Consider the following 20,400-nt stretch of genomic DNA (forward strand, 5'->3'; position numbering starts at 1 on the left):
ATTGTACTGATCTGGATGAAAATCAGCAAGATTGTTGTCCACCGAAAGATGAGGGAATTTTGGTTACGTGCAAATTTTGCATCACATACTCTCATCGTCATTTTCTTTCTCTGAAATAATTGCTATTTTCTTTCTCGAAATGTAGTGGAAGAAGTAGAAAAGGCCTACTAATGGGGTTCGTTGTCTTTCTAGAGGATCCTTTAGTGCAGTGTTCTTCAACCTTTTGTGGACCGGCAGTTGAAGAACACTGGGCTAAGTCGTGCCCATCTCCACCCAATCTCCGCCCCCATAATAGTACTAATTGTAACACCATTTTTTCCATTCATTTTTCATATACACACACACACACACACAATATAATCATATTAACAACACATAATGGTTAATCACAAAATTAAAATACACAAAGCACACTGTATGCTTCTCAGCATTCATTCCTACCAGAGCACAGATAACCCCATGCAAACACAGGACCAAAAACTAAAAGTACTAATATTTACAAACAAACCCTAAGATGCAAGACTCTGCAAGCAGTACAAGAAACAGAGGAAAAGAAACAAATACATTTCTTCCTAAACAGACAAATCAATCACTAAATAAAAAAATAAAAGCATTCCCTCTACTGTTGTTATCTCTCTCCCTCCATGCTGTGCCTTGCCTTCTGGCCTGCCTCCCGATGTTATCTTCGGACCGGTCTACGATGCGATCAACGCAGCATCTTTGGGCTGGCTCCCTGAGTGCTGCAGTGCACAAAGCTGTGGGCAGCGGCTTCTCGCACGTGTCCTGCTCCTCATCTGGAAGCCTTCCCTCTGACGTTGCGACGTCAGAGAGAAGGCTTCTGGATCAGGCGCAGGACACGCATAGGAGTCTTTTCCCATGGCTTTGTGCACTGCAGCACTCAGGGAGCTGGCCCGAAGACGCCACATTGATCGCACTGTGGACCGGCGGCTGAAGAACACTGTCTTCTGTGGACCGGCAGAAAATTTCTGCGGACTGACACCGGTCCACGGACCAGCATTTGAAGAACACTGCTTTATTGGACACCGATAGGATTCAGCCTGGAGGATTCATGTATGGACAAGGAATTTCATTCATCATTTTTGTATAGATGTATTTTAAAATCTTTATATGGTAAATGATTCCACATTTAATTTAGTAACAAATAAGAAAGGGAAAACTGAGCTCAGTTGAAATGGTTAAGGAACTGTCCATGAACATCCTGAAGGACCCACTATTACTGCAAGTTTGCTTCTTTCTCTTTAAGTGTGTGCGCTCTTTTTCCCTTTATTTCTAATGGATTTTTTTACTTTTTGGGTGATTGTGAGTGGGTTGTGTAGGAGAGAATTTGAATGAGACCTGCAAAGGTCAAAAGGAAGGTTATTACTTTAGGGCAAAATAGGGTAGTGCTTATGTTAACACTATTATTTTAGAAAATATGTGTATAACAAGAACAAGAACCCTTTTTATGTGTTTTGAAATTCTGATTGATGCAGTGATGAGTGAGCTGAGCTTTTGCTGTGGGAGACACAGGGGGCTGCCAGTCTGTTTGACAGCTTTCATGGTGAATCCCCAGTAGGATACTTTTTGTAGCCTTTCAGGCATTTTTAGGGCTGTATTCACAGGGCAAAGGTGCAACAACCTGCATTAGTGCTTCTTGCCTTTGTTTTGAACCATACTCTGTCTCGAGTTCAGTTGTATTTCGGTAATTGGAGCTTCTTTATTCACACAGATTTTGAGCTTGCTATAAGTTTTTGGACAAAAAAGTTCAAACAACTTCTTAATAGAAAGGGTAGTTGGCACATGGAATAGTGTCTCAGTGGAGGTGACGGGGGGGGTTCAGAATCCACATTGTAAATAAATGTGTTGCATAGTTCTACCTGTCCATGTGGAATGGGTCAGATGAGTGCCACATTATAGAGAATGACACGGGGACAAATTTTTCCCCGTTCCTGCAGGAACTCATTTTCCTGTCCTGTCCCGTGTTCTTTTCCTGTCCCTGCCCCATTCCTGCAAGCTCCGCCCTCATCTGCGCAAGCCTCAAACACTTTAAAATCATAAATGCTTGAGGCTTGTGCAGTTAAGGCAGAGCTTACAGGAATGGGGCAGGGACAGTGACAAAACTCACGGGGAAATTGAGTTCCTGCGGGGACGGGGAAAAATTTGTCCCTGTATCATTCTCTCCTACAGTGTTCAAGCTAACAGGAGGTCTGTGTTCAGATTGATCCAAGGCTGTTTATATCACCAGCCTGTCCCACTAAGACAGATAAGGAGAAATGCTTGAGTACCTGAATAAATTAATGGAAACCGTTTTGAACTCCCCTGGGAGAACGGTATAGAAAGTTGAATGAATAAATATATATATAATTTACTCACTGTGCTTCTTGTTAAAATCTTGGTTGCTCGTTCTCGTCTAAAAGCACCCTGTAGCCGCGAGCAAGACCATTCTGTTCCGCTGACCCCAAGTAAGCGGCAGCCACAACTATTTCTGTATGACAGAAAAAATTGCAGCTCTGACTTTGTCACATTATCACATAATGAGTTGTGATAATTGTGCGATTGGCACTGCCTGCTGCTGTTTCGTCCACTGCAACAGCTTTGATTTATAACTCTGTTGGTGCTGGTTTATGCTAGCAAGCTTGCAGCCTTATTTTCGGTCAGTGCTTGGAAACAGAGCTCTGTCTGTTTTTTATATTCCTTCATGATCGCGCTCAAAAGTCCTTTCCAGTTGGTGTGCTGTTTTTAGAAGTGATGCCGATTCTTAGCTTTGAAATAGTGTATTGTGCAATTTCTGAGCTGTTATGCAGACTAGGAAACCAATATTTTTTGCATATCTGGAGTCCTATTTTACAGAGAACATATACATCAGAACTGAGACATCCAGGCTAGGATGATGAGTTGGGTCCATACCTCCTAGATATATTTTTGTGGATTATCCAATTGTACATTTTTAAATAAAGCCTGCATCTTGAACATCACCATCTCCACAGTTTTTTGTTTTTGCTGGAATTTGCTTTTCCTGTGGGACTAAAAGGTCAATCTTTTTTTTTGGTTTTTTGTGTACCAAGAATCACACTAAGAAAAGTGGTAAGCCGACTTGAGCATAGCTGAGGGTTTAGAGATGGATGTTAGAAATTATGATACAGTAAAACCTTGGATTGCAAGTAACTTGGTTTGCAAGCGTTTTGCAAGACAAGCAAATCATTTTATTAAATGTTAACTTGATATACATGCAATGTCTTGCAATACAAGTACATACAGTATTTTGTATTAAAGTTTTTGGTTTGTGGAACGAATCATCTGAGTTTCCATTATTTCTTATGGGGAAATTTGCTTTGATATACGGGAGCTTTGGATTACAAGCATGCTTGCAAACCAAGGTTTTACTGTATTTGTTTTACTTGTTCTGTGAACATCAATAAAAATTAACAAAAAAAGAAAAGAGATAATGGGATTGGTCTTGGGATTTAAAGATGCCTATGATATATAATATCCTCTCAAGCCTAAACCACCTACTTCCCTTAAATTTAACTAAGGCAGAGCTATTCATTTATTGTAAGAATGAAAATTTAATAAATTAAAAATTAAAAAAAAACCAAAAAAAACTAAGGCAGAGCATAACTGAACTCATCGTCATACCAGTCATTCAGAAGATCACTGAAAACCCATTTATTTGACAACTTCGTTTCAACTTCCTCAAACGATTTCCTCTACGTCTACTTGCATGCTCCTGCCTTCTGATGTATATAATTATGCTATTCGCCTGTTTGCTTCCTCCTACTTCATGCTCTTGATGTAACTTCGCTGCATTCCTGCAGCTTCTCTTGTTGTAAACCGTCTTGAACTGAAAGGTGTGACGGGATATAAATAAAGCTATTATTATTATAACTTCCCACCTCCATTGTGTCAACCCTTTCTGGTTTTCTTTCCTATTACGACTCTAGTTCTAGCCCTCTTTCCTATGTGTCTCAGTCTGTCTTGTTTTGGTTTACGTCTTAATTATATATCCCCAAAACTTTTATACTTTAAAAAAATGTATTGTACACCACTTTAATAATCTTGAATCTTATACAGCTTTTTGTAGTTTTACAGCCACACTCAAAGTGGTTTACATACGGGTACTTCAAGCATTTTCTCTCTGTCCCGATGGGCTCATAGTCTGTCTAATGAACCTGGGGCAGTGGAGGATTTAGGCCTAGATTCACTAAACTCACCTTTCCGATCCAATCTGTGGGTGATCCGTGGGTGATCTGTGGCTGAGTCTTGCTGGGTGACCGATTCACTAAAGAGTCACCATGCAAATGATCTGATTGGACACACGCCCACAAGCTATCCCATGGGTCGCTGCAGAGCGATCCAGACGCATGCGCAGACCATCCTCTCTGCCTGGAGATTCGATCTGCTCATGCGCTTGCTCTCCACACAAGCTTGAGGTGAAAACAGAAGGTGGGGGGTGGCTCTACTCGCTGGCCCCACGAGAATCATAACAGAACACGCTTTGCAGCCAGATTGAAACAACTAGCAGAACACACCATAGTGCAGTCCCGCATTAAACCCGCAGGTTAAAAACACAGGCTTGTAGAGAAGCAGGGTGGCAGAGAGCAGGGCGCTTTTTGCACAAGGGAGATGCTTTTTATTTTGACGGTTTCAGGGCTGGGATTTCAGGGCGGCAGAGAGCAAAACAGTCAGCAAGGACACTTCTTTTGGGATTGGCAGTCGCTTCTTTTTGCATCGGCCAGCCCAATTAGTATTTCTTCGTTGGTTTAGTGAATCGCTGCCTTCTTACGTTACATGCCATTTCCACTCATTTGCATGTGCAGATCGGATTGGCTAGTAGGTTAGTGAATTACGGTAGGTCAGGGTCGAAAAAGGCTCGCAAACTTGTCAGAGAAGGCTCGCAAAGCTTAGTGAATCTAGCCCTAAGTGACTTGCTCAGAGTCACAAGGAACAGCATGGGATTTGAACCCACAACCTCAGGTGCTGAGGCTGTAGCTCTAACCACTGTGCCAGACTCTCCTCCAATACAGTAGCAGAAGTGAACCTAGTATAGAACAATGAAGCCATTTTGACATCACTGATGAGGTTGGCTCTTATTGGTGAAATGAGGCATTATGACATCAGGAAAGAGACAGGGACTTATATACTGCTTTCTTGTAGTTTTACAAGCAGTTTACATACAGGTGCTTCAAGCATTTTCCCCCTATCTTTCCTGATACAGAGGGATGGGACTTGATATACCTCTTTTTCTGTGTGGTTAAACTTTACAGAATCAGAGCACTTTACATGGGGCAATGAAATGTTAGATTACTTGCCCAAAGTCACAAGGAGCTGCGGTGGGGATCAAACTTACATCCTCAGGGTGCTGAGGTAGCTGCTCTAACCACTAGGCCACACCCCCACAGAAAAGTGGTAAGCCTGTAAGCTGAACTATTAAAAAAGAAAGCAAAATCCAGATCTTGAAATGGATTTTGTGTGCAATAAGAAGCAAATGTTGACTAAAGTTGCAATAGTGAGAATTACTTAGTCTCATCTCTTTGCTCCCTTAAAATGTTTGACTGCAGTCGAATAAAGGGATCCTACTCACAGCTCTTCCTTTAATGCCATCTGCATTATTCAGTGCAGAATTGTTAGAGAAAACGGCCAGATGTTTAAAAAACTCGCAAACAACCACCCCAAAAATCATTTCACACATACGTAGCTCAGATGCCACAACGTAAACCAAGATGATACCTCTGAGGGGACCAAAATGCTGTATCAATGACCTGGCTTTCAAACAATCTAGGAATGTAAGAGCGTCGGGTTTAGTAGCAGCAGTGCTTAGTTTCAGTACATGCAGATATATCTGTTTGTCCTCCTGTGCAGTGAGAGAAGTCATATTTTAAAATATACATTCTCGTCGTTTCCAGGTAGAGATGTTGGTGCTTACTTATGGAAATGGTGATTTTGCAAAGTCCACTTGTAAGTGGTATTGCTTCTATTTATAGGTGCCCCCATTTTACAACTAGAATGAAAAAACTGCCCATCACGACTGTGTTTTGCCCAGAAGGGGTTACTTCAGGGCCAATGTTTACTGTTAGAACAAAGAAAAACAAATCAGTACCCTGAAGAAATTGAAATAGTTATTGTAAAAACCCGTTCTAAACTGTCTAATGCAACTCCTGGGACATAACGATGAGCCAACGATGACGTACTTGAACTTGTAACTATGTGCATTTGCAACTATGACCTAACTGTATTAATAGTTGTATTGATCCACCTGTACGAGCAACTCTATTGAATGTCCGTGTCAAACCGTCCATTGTAACTTCCTGGGTAACTGACCCAACCTCTTGTAATGTAATCCGACCTTGAACTGAATAGGTAAAGGCGGAATAGAAAACCTGATTAGCATCACACAAACATACCACAACTTAAATAAAAACACAGAATCCTATATAATAAAATGCTGAAGTACTGTGTGGACGGGTAGGACCTTTATAAGGCAGCTGTTCTTTTTGAGTTCTATCGCCACCGTTTGGTCGATGGATAAGACTGTCCCACTGATCTTTAATAATGTGAAGGAGTATTGGAAAGAAAATTATCAGGTAAAGACCTAATTTCTCCTTTCCTTCTATATTTCCATGTTTCACTTCCATATCCTACCACTGAGGAAAAGGAGTGGTCTAGTCAGTGGTCAGAACACTTCATTGCCCCTGGAGCAAAATAAGCAGTGCATCAAGTCTCATCCTCAGAAATGCCAGTCTAAGAACTCATTTTTAGATTTTTAATTATATATTTTTGTTGAACATTTTTCCTCTTCTGTAATTCACATACCTAGATATTTTAATTTGTTCTGGTTTCTGCCTTTCTAGCACTGATATTACATTTCCTGATTTATTATGGCTTTCATCATCTTGGTATTTAGACTCCCTCCATAGGTCTTAAAGGTTACATGTTTTCTATTTATCATTTAATGTAGATGAATATATTTTTGACTAGCTTTTGAAGGCCAGAACCACCACCTTTTGGTCAGGACAATATAAGCAAAAGATGATACTATCAGAATATATAAATATATGCGTGAAACATCAAAGCATTCTAGTGACAGGTTTTTTTAAAAAGATCATTCTGTTTATTGGATTACATTATATAGACCGGTAGCATCCATCCCATTTTTCGCAAAAATAATGGAAGGTTTAGTACACACCCAATTGATGGACTACCTCGATCAGTTCTCGCTGCTACACGAAACCCAGTCTGGCTTCAGACCTCTGTTCAGCACTGAGACAGTAATTGCAGCGACCCTAGAATACATACGCAACTTATTCAGCAAGGGCTATAATGCCTTAATCATGCAATTCGACATGAGCTCAGCCTTCGACTTGGTGGATCACAAAAAACTGCTACAATGTTTAGACGCAATCGGCATCGGAGGTGAGGTGCTTAACTGGTTCCGAGGATTCCTTACGACCCGCACCTATCAAGTGCGCTTCAACCACAACCTCTCTAAAACATGGAGAAACCCATCAGGCGTTCCACAAGGGTCCCGACTATCCCCACTACTCTTCAACGTCTATATATCTTCACTAGGTACGCAACTGACCAAGCGAGGTATAAAAGTATTCAGTTATGCAGATGACTTCACAATCATTATCCCGTTTAATGCGTCACCCTCCGAAATCACCCCCATAGCAACAGAAGCACTAAACCTGATGGAACAATGGACCACAGAATTCAAACTGAAGCTCAATGCAGATAAAACTAAATTCTTTATAGCCTCGCCACATGCACATAATACGACAAAATCATTACTCATTAACAATCTTAATTACCCCATTCAACCAACGATGAAGATTCTCGGGGTAATACTAGACCAAGGGCTAACCATGAAAGACCATGTGGACTCCCTAATCAAAAAAGGATTTTTCACTCTCTGGAAACTTAGGTCCATTAGAGCATACTTCCACACTCCAGCATTCAGAATTCTAGTACAATCCCTTATACTAAGCCACCTTGATTATTGCAACATTACCCATCTGACAATCTCCCAGAAGCAAATGCAAAGACTGCAACTGATACAAAACGCAGCAGTCAGGCTGATCTTCGGGCTGAAGAAGTCCGATCACATAACCCCTTCCTACCAACTCCTGCACTGGCTGCCAATGGAGGCACGCACGAAGTTCAAGCTGGGATGTCTCTGCTTCAAGGTATTATATGGTCTAGCCCCTAAATACATAACAGACCTCTTCTCATTCCCATCCAACAGACATGAGAGAAGTATTTTATTTATTTATTTATTTATTTAGATTTTTATCCCGTCCTCCCAGTAGCTCAGATCGGTCTACAAGTGAACATACACAATGGAGAGTAATTTGACATATAAGAAGTACAACAGGTTTAAATGTTTGGACTATAAGAATGTGATGTAATTTAAATAAAGGGAGAATAAGCAAATTAAGAGTAGACTTTACATATAAGTAGTTTAGTTTAAGAACAGTTCTATGAGTTTAGATACAGTTTGTCAGTGTAAGGACTAGGAGAGGACTATATTGAAATTTAGGGAGAAGATAGGCAGGGGAGAGAGGAGAGAGGGGGTTTAAGGGGGGGAGAAGACAGAGGGTGATCTTTAGTTGAAGAGGAGGGTCTTTATCAATTTGCGGAATGTTAATAATGAGTTCTGTTGTCTGAGTTGAGGGGGGAGTTGGTTCCAGAGGTGTGGAATGAAGTGGCTTTAGGACCGTTTGCGGGCAGTTTCTGTGAGGAGGGACCTTCCGGGGGGGGGGGGGTGCATAGGCGTATCTCCGATTTTGAGCGGAGGGTGCGAGTGGGGGTGTAGATGGGAAGCTTGGATTTTATGTAGGAGGGGGTGGAGGAATAAATTGTCTTGTGGGCAATTGTCAGGGCCTTGAAGGCACAGCGCTGGCTAATTGGGAGCCAGTGTTCAGCACAGAGTGCTGGGGAGATGGGATCGTGGTAGTTGAGGTTGTGTAGGAGGCGGATAGCTGCATTTTGGACCCGTTGAAGGCGTTTGAGATTATTTTTGGTTAGTCCATTAAATAGGGAGTTACAATAATCCATTCTGGAGAGAACATATGCGTAGAGGAGTTGGGCGAGGTCCGGTGTGGAGATGTAGGGTTTGATCCTTTTCAGTTGGCGAAGGTAGTAGAAAGAGGTGGAGATTACTTGGGATATGTGGGCAGATAGGGATAGGTGTCCGTCTAGGGTTACTCCTAGGCTGCGAACCTGATCTGTTGCCGTTAGTAGAGTGGAGTCCCATGCTAGTGCAGGACGTGGGTATTTGGTGTTTTTTTTCCTGATCCATAAGAGTTCGGTTTTAGAGGCGTTAAGTTGAAGTTTGTTGTTTGACATCCAAGTTTTCATGTCAGAGAGGCAGTGTTGGAGGTTAGCAATTTGGGACGACCGGTTCTCGCCTAGAGGGAGGAGTAGCTGGATGTCATCTGCATAAGAGTGGATTTTAATGTTATATTTCTTCGCTATATCGATGACAGGCCTGATGTAGAGGTTGAATAGGAGGGGGGATAGAAGGGCGCCTTGAGGAACACCATATTTGATAGGCTTGGGGTTAGATTTATGTGTTCCTAGTAGGACAGTCTGGGTCCTTTGATGGAGGAAGGAGGTGATCCATTGGAGGGCTGTGTCCTTGATTCCGATGTCGTAGAGTCTGGATGTGAGGAGATTGTGGTCGACTGTGTCAAAGGCAGCGCTGAGGTCTAGTAGGACTAGTAGGGCATCACTGCCTTTGTCGAGTATAGACCAGCTGTCATCCATGATATCGAGGAGTACTGATTCTGTGCTGTGGCCTTTTCGGAAGCCGGATTGGGCTGGAGATAGAGCAGCTTGTTCTTCAATGAACGGGTGTAGTCGGTGGAGTACAATTCGTTCAAGGAGTTTGGAGACAAATGGGAGGTTGGAGACTGGGCGATAGTTGCCAGGTTCGTTAGGATCAAGGGTGGGTTTTTTGAGAGTGGGTTTGATAATAGCTGACTTCCAGCTGAGGGGAACAGTCCCAGTGGTTAGAGAGGTGTTAATGATGGGGAGGATGGATTCTGCCATGGCATCTTCTGTGGATAGCAGGAGGCTGGACGGGCAGGGGTCGAGGATGGTGTTGGAGGGTTTGAGTTCTCTCAGTGTTTCGAGAACTTCAGTATGAGTGGCTATATGAAATTGGGAGAGAGCGGCGGAAGAGGTGGTATTTGGAGTCGGCTGGGGCTGAGTAGGAGCGGGTTTGGTGTTGGCGTCAAGGTTATCTCGAATGGTTTGTATTTTGGACTGGAAGAAGTTCGAGAGAGTCTCGCTATCGAGTTCTATTTGGTTGCTGTGATTTTTTCTTTGGGCGTTAGTGAAGAGTTGGTTTGTGAGGGTGAACAGTTGTTTAGATCTAGAAGGGGCTAGTTGTAGGAGGCGAGAGTAGTAGGTCTTTTTTGCTTCTAGAATGGCTGCTTTGTACACACCTGAAGTTCGTCTCCCCACCGGCTAGAGGATGCAAATATAAGAGATACCACCAACAACTTCTATCATATCAAGCAGCCTTATGGGGCAAAGACTTAGAAAAACTAATTACTCACACAAATGACTATGGAGAATTTAGAAAACACCTAAAAACGTACCTGTTCTCGAAACACCTAGGTAATGAACCAGGACAATAGCCCCCTTCGCAATATCATTCCCAAAACTGAATTTGTAAACTGTTAACCCCCAATCACAAACTATGAATACCCCATTCAATTTATGGAATTTTTCTAATTCTTTGTAAGCCGCATGGCACTTCAAGGCCCTGCAGCATACGAACTGTTGTTATTATCATTAATGTCCCCATTATCAGATGTACACTGCTATACTCTGTAATTCGCTGTATGTACAGTTTCTCTTTATTGTAAACCGCCTAGAAGTCGCAAGATTGTTGGCGGTATATAAGAATAAAGTTATTATTATTATAAAAGTTATTATTCTGAAAGTCTCAGTATATCACTAGTCAGTTATTACTTTCATGGACTTTCCTTTTAGCAGAAATCTGAGGGAGCGTTGCTGTTACTATGGTCCCACCTTCTATAGATCTATCTTCCTAATCACTTTAGTAATATGCCTGCATCCCTCTCACACATCCCAGATACACCTGATCTTTTGGTCTAAAAGAGGAACGACTGTAAGAAATAGGGGCCATGATCCAGAGCAAGAGAAAGCCTGCTGTTTGCAAACATCAGTCTTAATTAGTCAGGAAGGTAGAAAAGTAGCCACTTAGCCACTTTTTATTATAAGCATTCAAAGGAGCTGAGTATAAAAGCTGATTGTTTGAAAGGTGAGCACATCTAATCTGGGCCAATTACTCCACCAATTAACATGCTTAATTGCTTGGAGTGGGGAACCTTTGATAAACAGCTTGGCTGAAAGGCTGTCTTGGTGTTCTGAAGAAAGCAGGTCGTGCGTGTGTATAAGGTTGTTGTAATGAATGGAAAGTTATAATCTGGGTCTAATACTAGCCTGTTCACCTTTAGACAAGTCACTCTATCACTTTGTCACATATTCACGGTGCAAAATTTCACCTATCTGCAGTTGCATCAATTGCAATCAAAATTCCCTATTTTGTGCCTCTGTGTTGGCATATTTGTGGACTGGCGCTTTATAAAACTGCTTTTATACTTTCACCTCATGATCAGGCTTTTCTTCCAGATATGGCCCCCCCCAAGTATCCGGAGAGTGAATTGCAGCTACTTCAAGTGCTCTGCTGTCCCATGCAGAAATCTAACCTATTTACCCAATAGGATCCACTGTTCACTTTCCATGGTTTTGAGGCAGGACGTGTACTTCTGGAACGTACCCTCTTATTTTCCCATAGACTCAACATTTCATTATTTGCAATTTTGCAGTTTGTGAAAATTTTCGGGAACAGTACTACCATGACTAACGAGAACAGACTGTAATAACACTTAGGGCTCCTTTTACTAAGCAGCGTTAGGGCTTTAATGCACGGAATAGCGCACACTAGACCTTAATGCCAGCATTGAGCTGGCGTTAGTTCTAGAAGCGTAGCATGCGGTAATTTCTAGTGTGCACTAAAAACACTAGTGCACCTTAGTAAAAGGAGCCCTTATTCTCTTCCTGAAGTTGAACAGTATGTAGATGCAAAGTGCATTGTTTTTTGGGGGAAGGGGTACATTTCCCCTTTATTTGTCCTAACTTTATAAAAGTCATTACCATTATAGGCAAAACTGGAGGCGAGTTCTCTTCTTTAGGTTAAGATTTGATTGTTTAGCTAGTAATTTTAGGGGAGAAAAGGGCTTAGAGGTAACTGGAAGACTGCGGTTGGGAAAGGAGCAGATGATGGATTGGGAGAAAAAGTTATGATGCTGGAGTTAGGAAGAGAGATAACAGAGAAGCTGGAACCAGAGGCTAGAACATGGTGAGGGTGAGGTGGGGATGGCATTAGCAGAAGGGGGGATATGATTGAGACATTCAAATATGTCACGGGTCGTATTGAGGTGGAAGAGGATATCTTTTTTCTTAAGGGACCTATGGCAACAAGAAGACATCCGTTGAAACTCAGGGGTGGGAGATTTCATGGTGACACCAGGAAGTACTTCTTCACTGAAAGGGTGGTTGATTATTGGAATAGTCTTCCACTGCAGGTAATCCAGGCCAGCAGCACACTGGACTTCAAGAGAAAATGGGATAAGCATATGGGATCACTTCAGGGAAGAATTTAGGGGGTGGGTCATTAGAATGGGCAGACTTGTTGGGCTGTGGCCCTTTTCTGCCTTCACCTTCTATGTTTCTATGTCGACTGACACCACCAGATAGATGGTGGGGGTGAGAGAAGAGGAATGATGCTGGAATTAGGGATGGGGAAGAGGTCTGATAATAGGGCTCAGAAAAGAAGGCTGACACTTTCAGATACTTGGGGTGCGGTTGGAAGTATGAAGTTTAATGTGAGCAAATTTATTTTTACATTTATTGGGATTTGTTAACTGTCTTTCTGAACAGATTCTCCCAAGATGATGTACAGCTTAACGGTATACGAACAATGACCAAATATAAGCATGAATACAATCTATGAGGTAATCTTGGAAATCTTAATAATATCTGGATAATGTTTGACCGCCAACAACAGCATAAATCTGGTAGTGTATGCATAGAACAGTGGTATAGCTAGATGGCTTTTTTTTTGGGGGGGGGGAAGGAGGGGCTTGAACACAAAGTGGGTGGACACCAAATTTTCTCCCCACTCTCCAACCATAGAGTTGGTGAAGTTCCCCAAGCCCTGCTAGCTGAAGGACTCCTCCTCTACCTCTGGTCTCCAAGCTTTGCTGCCCGTGGCAGTGTTCCCCGAGCTGCTGCCCCACTGCAGCCCCTCCTATCTGATAACTGAGCATGCACAGAGGAGGACAAGCAGTGGTGGCAGCAGCTCGGTGGACATTGCTGCCGACTGCACAGCTTGTAAAGTTCTGGCCGCTGGACCAGAGGATGAGAAGGGAGATGGTCTTCAGTTGGAAGGATTTGGGGATTCCTGTCAACCACAGCAAGGTAGAAGGCTGATGTTGGTGGAGGGAGGGAGGATTTGAGCTTAAAGTGGGAGGCCCTAGGCCCCCCTCCCCTCTGGCAGTGCTCTGGCACAGAGTGGCATATTATTCAGCCTGCTCTCTGGAGAGCTATCCAGACACCTAGCCAGCTGAATAGCACCACTATCTTGTGATGTAGCCCACTCCACCTGGATATTCAGCGCTGATTAATTTCTGGATAGCAATCCTGAATATCTGTGTTTTATGAAACTGTTATAGCTGGAATTTAAAAAACCCACTGAATGCAACCTGGTAATTTTGTTTCCAGCGCTAAAGGAGCATAGTGGACCAGACAGTCTTCATAGGTAATTACTTTACCAACCTTCTTAAAAGCAGAAGGATTTAAATGATATTTTATAATAAAGCACAAAATGGAGACTAGTTTGAAAAAAACAAGCCAAGGGTTAGGCTTGACGAGATGTTCCTTAGGAACTGAATTGAGAGATTGCTAGGTTTGGATGCTTTGGATATTTTTAGTTTGTTTCTTGGTCTGTTCCCATCACAGTTTAATTGTTTACCCTACTGTATATTTTTGGGAGAGGAGATTTGTACTGTATGAACAGTCTGTGCTCTAATAATAGGCTAATAAATTAGCTCAGCAGATTATTTTCACTCTGCTTTCCTTTTCATGTTTAAACCAGGCTTGCTTGTATGCTTTATTTATCAAACTTTTTGGATCAGCCCCTCTCCTTTTTTTCCCCCCCATTTTGTGCATTAAATCTTCAGCTTGAATTTTGAAATCTTTAATTTTTAAACAATTTTTTCTGATTCTTAAAAACTGAAATATGGCAAATTGTTGTGTTTTGGTTTTTTAAAATCTAATATGAATCTAAGACAAACTGCAGTCGAGCTTTTTTACTGTGTGCCAGCAAGAAAAAAGCTCCGACACTCATAGGAATTGAATGAGCCCGTGGTAAAAAGCTCTAACACGGTTTGATAAAACATAAGAACATAAGAAGTTGCCCCCGCTGAGTCAGACCAGAGGTCCATCCTGCCCAGCGGTCCGCTCCTGCGGCGGCCCATCAGGCCTAGTGCCTGAACAGTGATCCCTGATTAATTTACCTCTAATCCCATCCCTATAATATACCTCTACTCTTATCTGTACCCCTCAATCCCTTTGTCTTCCAAGTACCTATCCAAAGCTTCTTTGAACCCCTGTAGCGTGCTCCTGTTTATCACATCCTCCGGTAGCGCGTTCCATGTATCCACCACCCTCTGTGTGAAAAAGAACTTCCTAGCGTTTGTTCTAAACTTCTCCCCTTTCAATTTCTCTGAGTGCCCCCTTGTACTTGTTGATCCCCTTAATTTGAAAAATCTGTCCCTGTCTATTTTTTCTATGCCCTTCATGATCTTGAAGGTTTCTATCATGCCCATAAGAAGAAATGCTGTATATTTTGGACTTTTGTATAAATTGTAAATCCAATTTTATCATAACTATTCAAAAGGATTGCATTCATTTTTGTTTCGTTTCATGTTTTAAGACTGAATCGCGCGTGAAAGAATTTCATACCCCTGAAGAAACCAAAAGAAACTGCAGACAAATGTACAAAATGCAGACTATGTTTATTATATCAATTATTATTTGCAGATAATGGTACAAAGCAAGGGACCCGACATGGTCTGTGTTTTGGTTAACATGCCTTCATCAGGGGTCCCTAGTTGCCAAGGTATCAAATTAAACTGCAAATGAAAATAAACATAAGTCTGTATAATCCAAGAATAATCGCTGTGTGAATTTAGTTATATAACATTTTTAATTTTGAGTCACAAGTTATAGAAAAATGGGAGTTTTTTTAAGAGGTCAATGAATGGTGAAGGAACCATATTGATAAAGTCCAAGAGCACAGTTGCCTAAAAGTTGGCTGCTGTTCCCGTGTCATCACATATCGGTGTCTTAAGGAGAATTGTGTCTTCATTGCTTAACAGACACCCTAAATGTGGGCCAGCATTTTGCAGGCCTACATTTAAGAAATCTGCCGCTCACCCAAAGCCACTTCTGGGTGAAACCACGCCCCACCTTGAATGTGCTTAAGTGTCCCTATTCATCTCTATAGACACGCTACAGATACTTACAATGTAGGCATCCATCGTTGCTCAATTTTTTTTTTTAACGTGTGGCCCAATTGAGTGCCTACACATTTCGAGAATCGGGTCCATTTTACCTGTGTGCACATTTACCCAGATAGTTCTGTTTCTATCAACTGGTTTAGTTTAATACCTTTTCCATTTCATCATGTTAGAGCAGTCCAGACCAATGGGTTGTGTCTCTTACTTGCAGATAGAAATAGAGAAACTGATGACTTTCAGTGACATCACGAATATAAAGGCTGATGCAGCCTGGAACTCTAGTATTTCTCTACCTCCAGCAGATGATATCTCTCTTTGTATGGTCCCATCATTCTTATCCAAGATGGTGTCTCCCTTTTGTGTCAGTTAGGTAGTGGCTAATCCTGGCTTTTTTGGAAAGGGGATATTCAAATTTTATTGAGAAGTTCCATGGTTTGGATATCTATAGGGTACTCCTGTGGCACTTGCAGACAATAAATTCCTTCTTGAAATTAGGCTGTTTCAAGGGATACAAAAGGGGAAGGCTGCTTTCAAGTGCTCCATTACATAGGAGATTAAAGTGGTGATTGAAGCAACTTTCATCCTTTGTCACAAAGCTCTTCCATTTGGGCTCTGTGAACATTGCATGTGAGTGCAGGATACTTCCTGGACGGAGACCTGAGTGCTTTCACCTGCAGACATTTGTATAATACCAATTTGGTTTTTGTTGCATCCTTTTATGAAAACACTACAGGATTTGATGCTGCCTTTGGCAGAGTTGTGATTCATTTGGCCTTGTCTTTCCCCATCCACTAAGGCATTGCTTTTGCATATCATTTGTTTTTTTCCAGAGATGAAAATTAAAGTGAAATTTTTATACCGGTTATTATTTTTTGTTTTGCTGCCATTGAAAAAGAAAATCCCGTGTCTTCGATTTACAACGAATGGTACTTATCCAGTTTTTAAAACTAATCCTGAGTAAATTAAAAAACAAAAATAAACCCTGGTCAGTTTAAAATGCAGCTTTCTACATAGGGCTTTTAGCACTCAAACAAAAAGAGGGTACTTTTGAAAAGCATTTATTCATATACAGTTAAAAGTATGTTTGTACCACAGCCTTTTCCCACATTCAGCAGAGGCTTCATCGGGAAACATTGCTTCAGGCCATACAGTTTCATATTTTCAAATACTGTATACACATTGTTTTGGTCAGACAACTTATTATTTTCAAACTTGAAGCATGTGTACTTTTTCACTTTGAAATTAATGCAGTCTGTAGGTAAAACATTGGTATAGGTTGAATACATAGAGATGTGCATTAGAAACATGGGCTGTTTAAATGTTCATCTTTATTTTATAAACTGAGGAAGGAACCACACAGTTTATAAAGTATGCATATCTTCCTCCCCTCTCTCTGCCACCACCACCAAAGGGCATGTATACCTTTCTAAAATACACACATAGAAATGTAATGGTGCTTTTACTAAGGATTGCAGAGCGATGGTGGATCAGAAGCTGTAGCCACTGGTTGCGGGCTCTTTTGTAGTGATACAACTTTGGTAGAGTAGCTAGTTATTTCAAACAGCACTGAAACGTCCTTTCCTCCCCAGAAAAAGGACAAAAGAGAATGGCCAGGGCCAAGTCTTCACTTTTAGGAGTGGAGGTGTAGCTTAATGGTTAGAGCCCGGAGCTAAGGACCAGGGAAGCAAAGGTTGAAATTCTGCCAATATTCATCATGACCTTGGGCAAGTCACTTAAGCCATCATAGCCACAGTCAGGTGCACTAAGCGCTAATTCTGTAATGGTTTAAGAGCATACATAAGCCATTATAGAATATCATCGTCATGTCAAAAGTTAGGCTCACAACAGACAGTATTCTATAAGTTGCATACGTCACGTAGTAAGATGCTCATGCTCTGTCCACATGTTGCACACTAAGCAATTTAGAACCCTGGCTAGCACTTACGCATCCAACGCTCATTTATTGTCGCCAATCAAACATGTAAGTGCTACTGTCCTATAAATCGGGCACACTACTGGTGCCAGTGGTGTAATAAGGGGGGACAGTCTTCCTTGGGCGCCGGAACCCTTCCTCCTCTCTGCCCTCCGCCCCGCTCTTTCCTACTTCATTCCCCTCCTCCCCCACCTCTGTCTCTTCACCAGTGCGAGCAGCAACTCTAATCTGCTGCTCGTGCCAGCATTGGCTCTTCCTCCGATGTCACTTCCAGATCCCGCACCTAGGAAGAGGGAGAGCCGAGGCCGACATGGGCAGCAAGTTGGTGATTATGCTCCTGCTGGGGAAGTTAAAAGAGGCACGGGGTAGAGAAAGGGTGCTGGCATAGCGGGGGGGGGGGGGGGGGCGCCACCGCCGCCACCACCGCCGCCGCCCTGGGCACCTTTCACCCTTGCTGTGCCGCTTGGTGCCTAAATTTAGATGACAGGTTATAGAAACTCCCTTTTTAGATTGAGCAACTGCTGTGAAGACTAGAGATGCTGTGAAGAAGGCCCAATCCATTGTCCTACAAAGGACAGGATACCAAAGTACTCCCTTGAAATTTGAGGGGGTTCCGTTCTAGGAACCCCCACGAATTTCGAAAAACCACATTCAAAAGGCAAGAGAGGGCAGCTGGAGTGCTGGTGGGTGAAGAAAATCCCTCGCGGTCTGCTCTGACCACCTCTTATTGTAGTAAAGTCGGGCTATACCAATCAGGAGCTGCTTTGACACGCAGCTCCTGATTGGTGTAGTCTGACTATACTACAGGAAGAGGCGGTCAGAGCAGACCGCGAATAAGTGAGTCCGCGAACTGCGAATTCGCGGGAGAACACTGCATTGTGAAAACAATGCCTGTAGATTTCTTCTGCTTTGGGCAGGAGTGAGATATCTTTAGCATGGGGGGCCCCAAAGTGATTGCCAATAGACAGGGCTGGCCTCACCTTGTGACGTAATTATGCCAAAACTAGTAAACGTTAACGGTAGTATCCCAGCACCAAAAAACACTTCACATGACAATAGTTTGAAGTATTTTGGTACTTGGATACTCTAGTTAGATTTTGCATAATGCCTCCGCCAATGCCCCCAGTCAGCAATTTGATTCATCAGTAAGACCAGTAAAAGGAACATGAAGGAGGCTGTAAAAAGTTGAATTATAAATATTACAGAATCAACCACAGCTTTAAGACTGGAGCTCGTCTTGTGCCTGAAGTGCTGCCTGTTGCATGATAAATAGTTTGGTCTAAGCGGGCTGGGTCTCCACAAAGTATGTAATAAGCCTCTGGTTTTTTAAATATCTTGTAAACACCTGGACTTGGACTACAAAGCTATAGTGCTGTCAACTGTTCCTCCCAACTGCCACTCCTCTGGCACTTACAGCCGGATCAGGAGTGGTGGAACAATCATCACGGCAGGGAAAAGCTCTTTAACTGCATCCAAAGCCTTCAATACCAAATCCATTTCCAGCCCCGCACTGGGGAAAAGGACAACACCAGAGGCTGAATGCACAGTTTGAAGATGCAAATCACTGTAGAAGAGCAAAAGAAGAAATTAAATTTATGCAAAGGTAAATTGGTTGCATGGAACTCCTGCAAGAAATTGAGCATTTTGTACTTGCCAGCTGAGCAAACTGAAATGAGGTTCTGAAGTAGTAGCTAGTGAATTTTTTGAGGCTCACACAGTGCACGGCACTTTGAGTTGTTCTAATGTTTACTTTTCTCTTAAAAGAAGCCACTCCTGAGCAAGTATGCAAGAATCCCTTGACTCTAAACCCAGTGCCCCAACCAGAACATAGTAACATAGTAGATGATGGCAGATAAAGACCCGAATGTCGGTCCATCCAGTCTGCCCAGCCTGATTCAATTTAAATTTTTTTCTTCTTAGCTATTTCTGGGCAAGAATCCAAAGCTTTACCCGGTACTGTGCTTGGGTTCCAACTGCCAAAATCTCTGTTAAGACTTATTCCAGCCCATCTATACCCTCCCAGCCATTGAAGCCCTCCCCAGCCCATCCTCCACCAAACGGCCATATACAAACACAAACCGTTCAAGTCTGCCCAGTACTGGCCTTAGTTCAATATTTAATCTTATTTTTTGATTCTAGACTCTTTGTGTTCATCCCACGCTTCTTTGAACTCAGTCACAGTTTTACTCTCCACCACCTCTCTCGGGAGCGCATTCCAGGCATCCACCACCCTCTCCGTAAAGTAGAATTTCCTAACATTGTTCTTGAATCTACCACCCCTCAACCTCAAATTATGTCCTCTGATTTTACCATTTTCCTTTCTCTGAAAAAGATTTTGTTCTGCGTTAATACCCTTCAAGTATTTGAACGTCTGAATCATATCTCCCCTGTCTCTCCTTTCCTCCAGGGTATACATATTCAGGGCTTCCAGTCTCTCCTCATACATCTTCTGGCGCAAGCCTCCTATCATTTTCGTCACCCTCCTCTGGACCGCCTCAAGTCTTCTTACGTCCTTCACCAGATACGGTCTCCAAAATTGAACACAATATTCCAAGTGGGGCCTTACCAATGACCTGTACAGGGGCATCAACACCTTCTTCTTTCTAGTGACTACGCCTCTCTTTATACAGCCCAGCATCCTTCTGGCAGCAGCCACTGCCTTGTCACACTGTTTTTTCACCTTTAGATCTTCGGACACTATCACCCCAAGGTCCCTCTCCCCGTCCGTGCATATCAGCTTCTCTCCTCCCAGCATATATGGTTCCTTCCTATTATTAATCCCCAAAAGCATTACTCTGCATTTCTTTGCATTGAATTTTAGTTGCCAGACATTAGACCATTCCTCTAACT

The 20,400-nt window shown here is 42.4% G+C and overlaps 1 protein-coding gene across 8 annotated transcripts in view; it reads left to right on the plus strand.

Annotated features, from left to right (window-relative positions):
• Nucleotides 1–20,400, plus strand: part of SFMBT1 (Scm like with four mbt domains 1) — a 197,614-nt gene that overhangs the window by 42,207 nt on the left and 135,007 nt on the right. For 3 of the 8 annotated variants that reach the window (XM_033926574.1, XM_033926576.1, XM_033926575.1), the window contains exon 2: nt 12,976–13,049. The exons of the other annotated variants lie outside the window; for them this stretch is intronic. In XM_033926574.1, coding sequence (XP_033782465.1) covers nt 13,032–13,049 — 18 coding nt within the window. In that variant the 5' untranslated portion in view covers nt 12,976–13,031. The remainder of the gene's footprint in view (nt 1–12,975; nt 13,050–20,400) is intronic. 8 annotated transcript variants of the gene reach the window in all.

The sequence above is a fragment of the Geotrypetes seraphini genome, chromosome 17 (genome assembly GCF_902459505.1).
Source record: "Geotrypetes seraphini chromosome 17, aGeoSer1.1, whole genome shotgun sequence".
Lineage (NCBI taxonomy): Eukaryota > Metazoa > Chordata > Amphibia > Gymnophiona > Dermophiidae > Geotrypetes > Geotrypetes seraphini.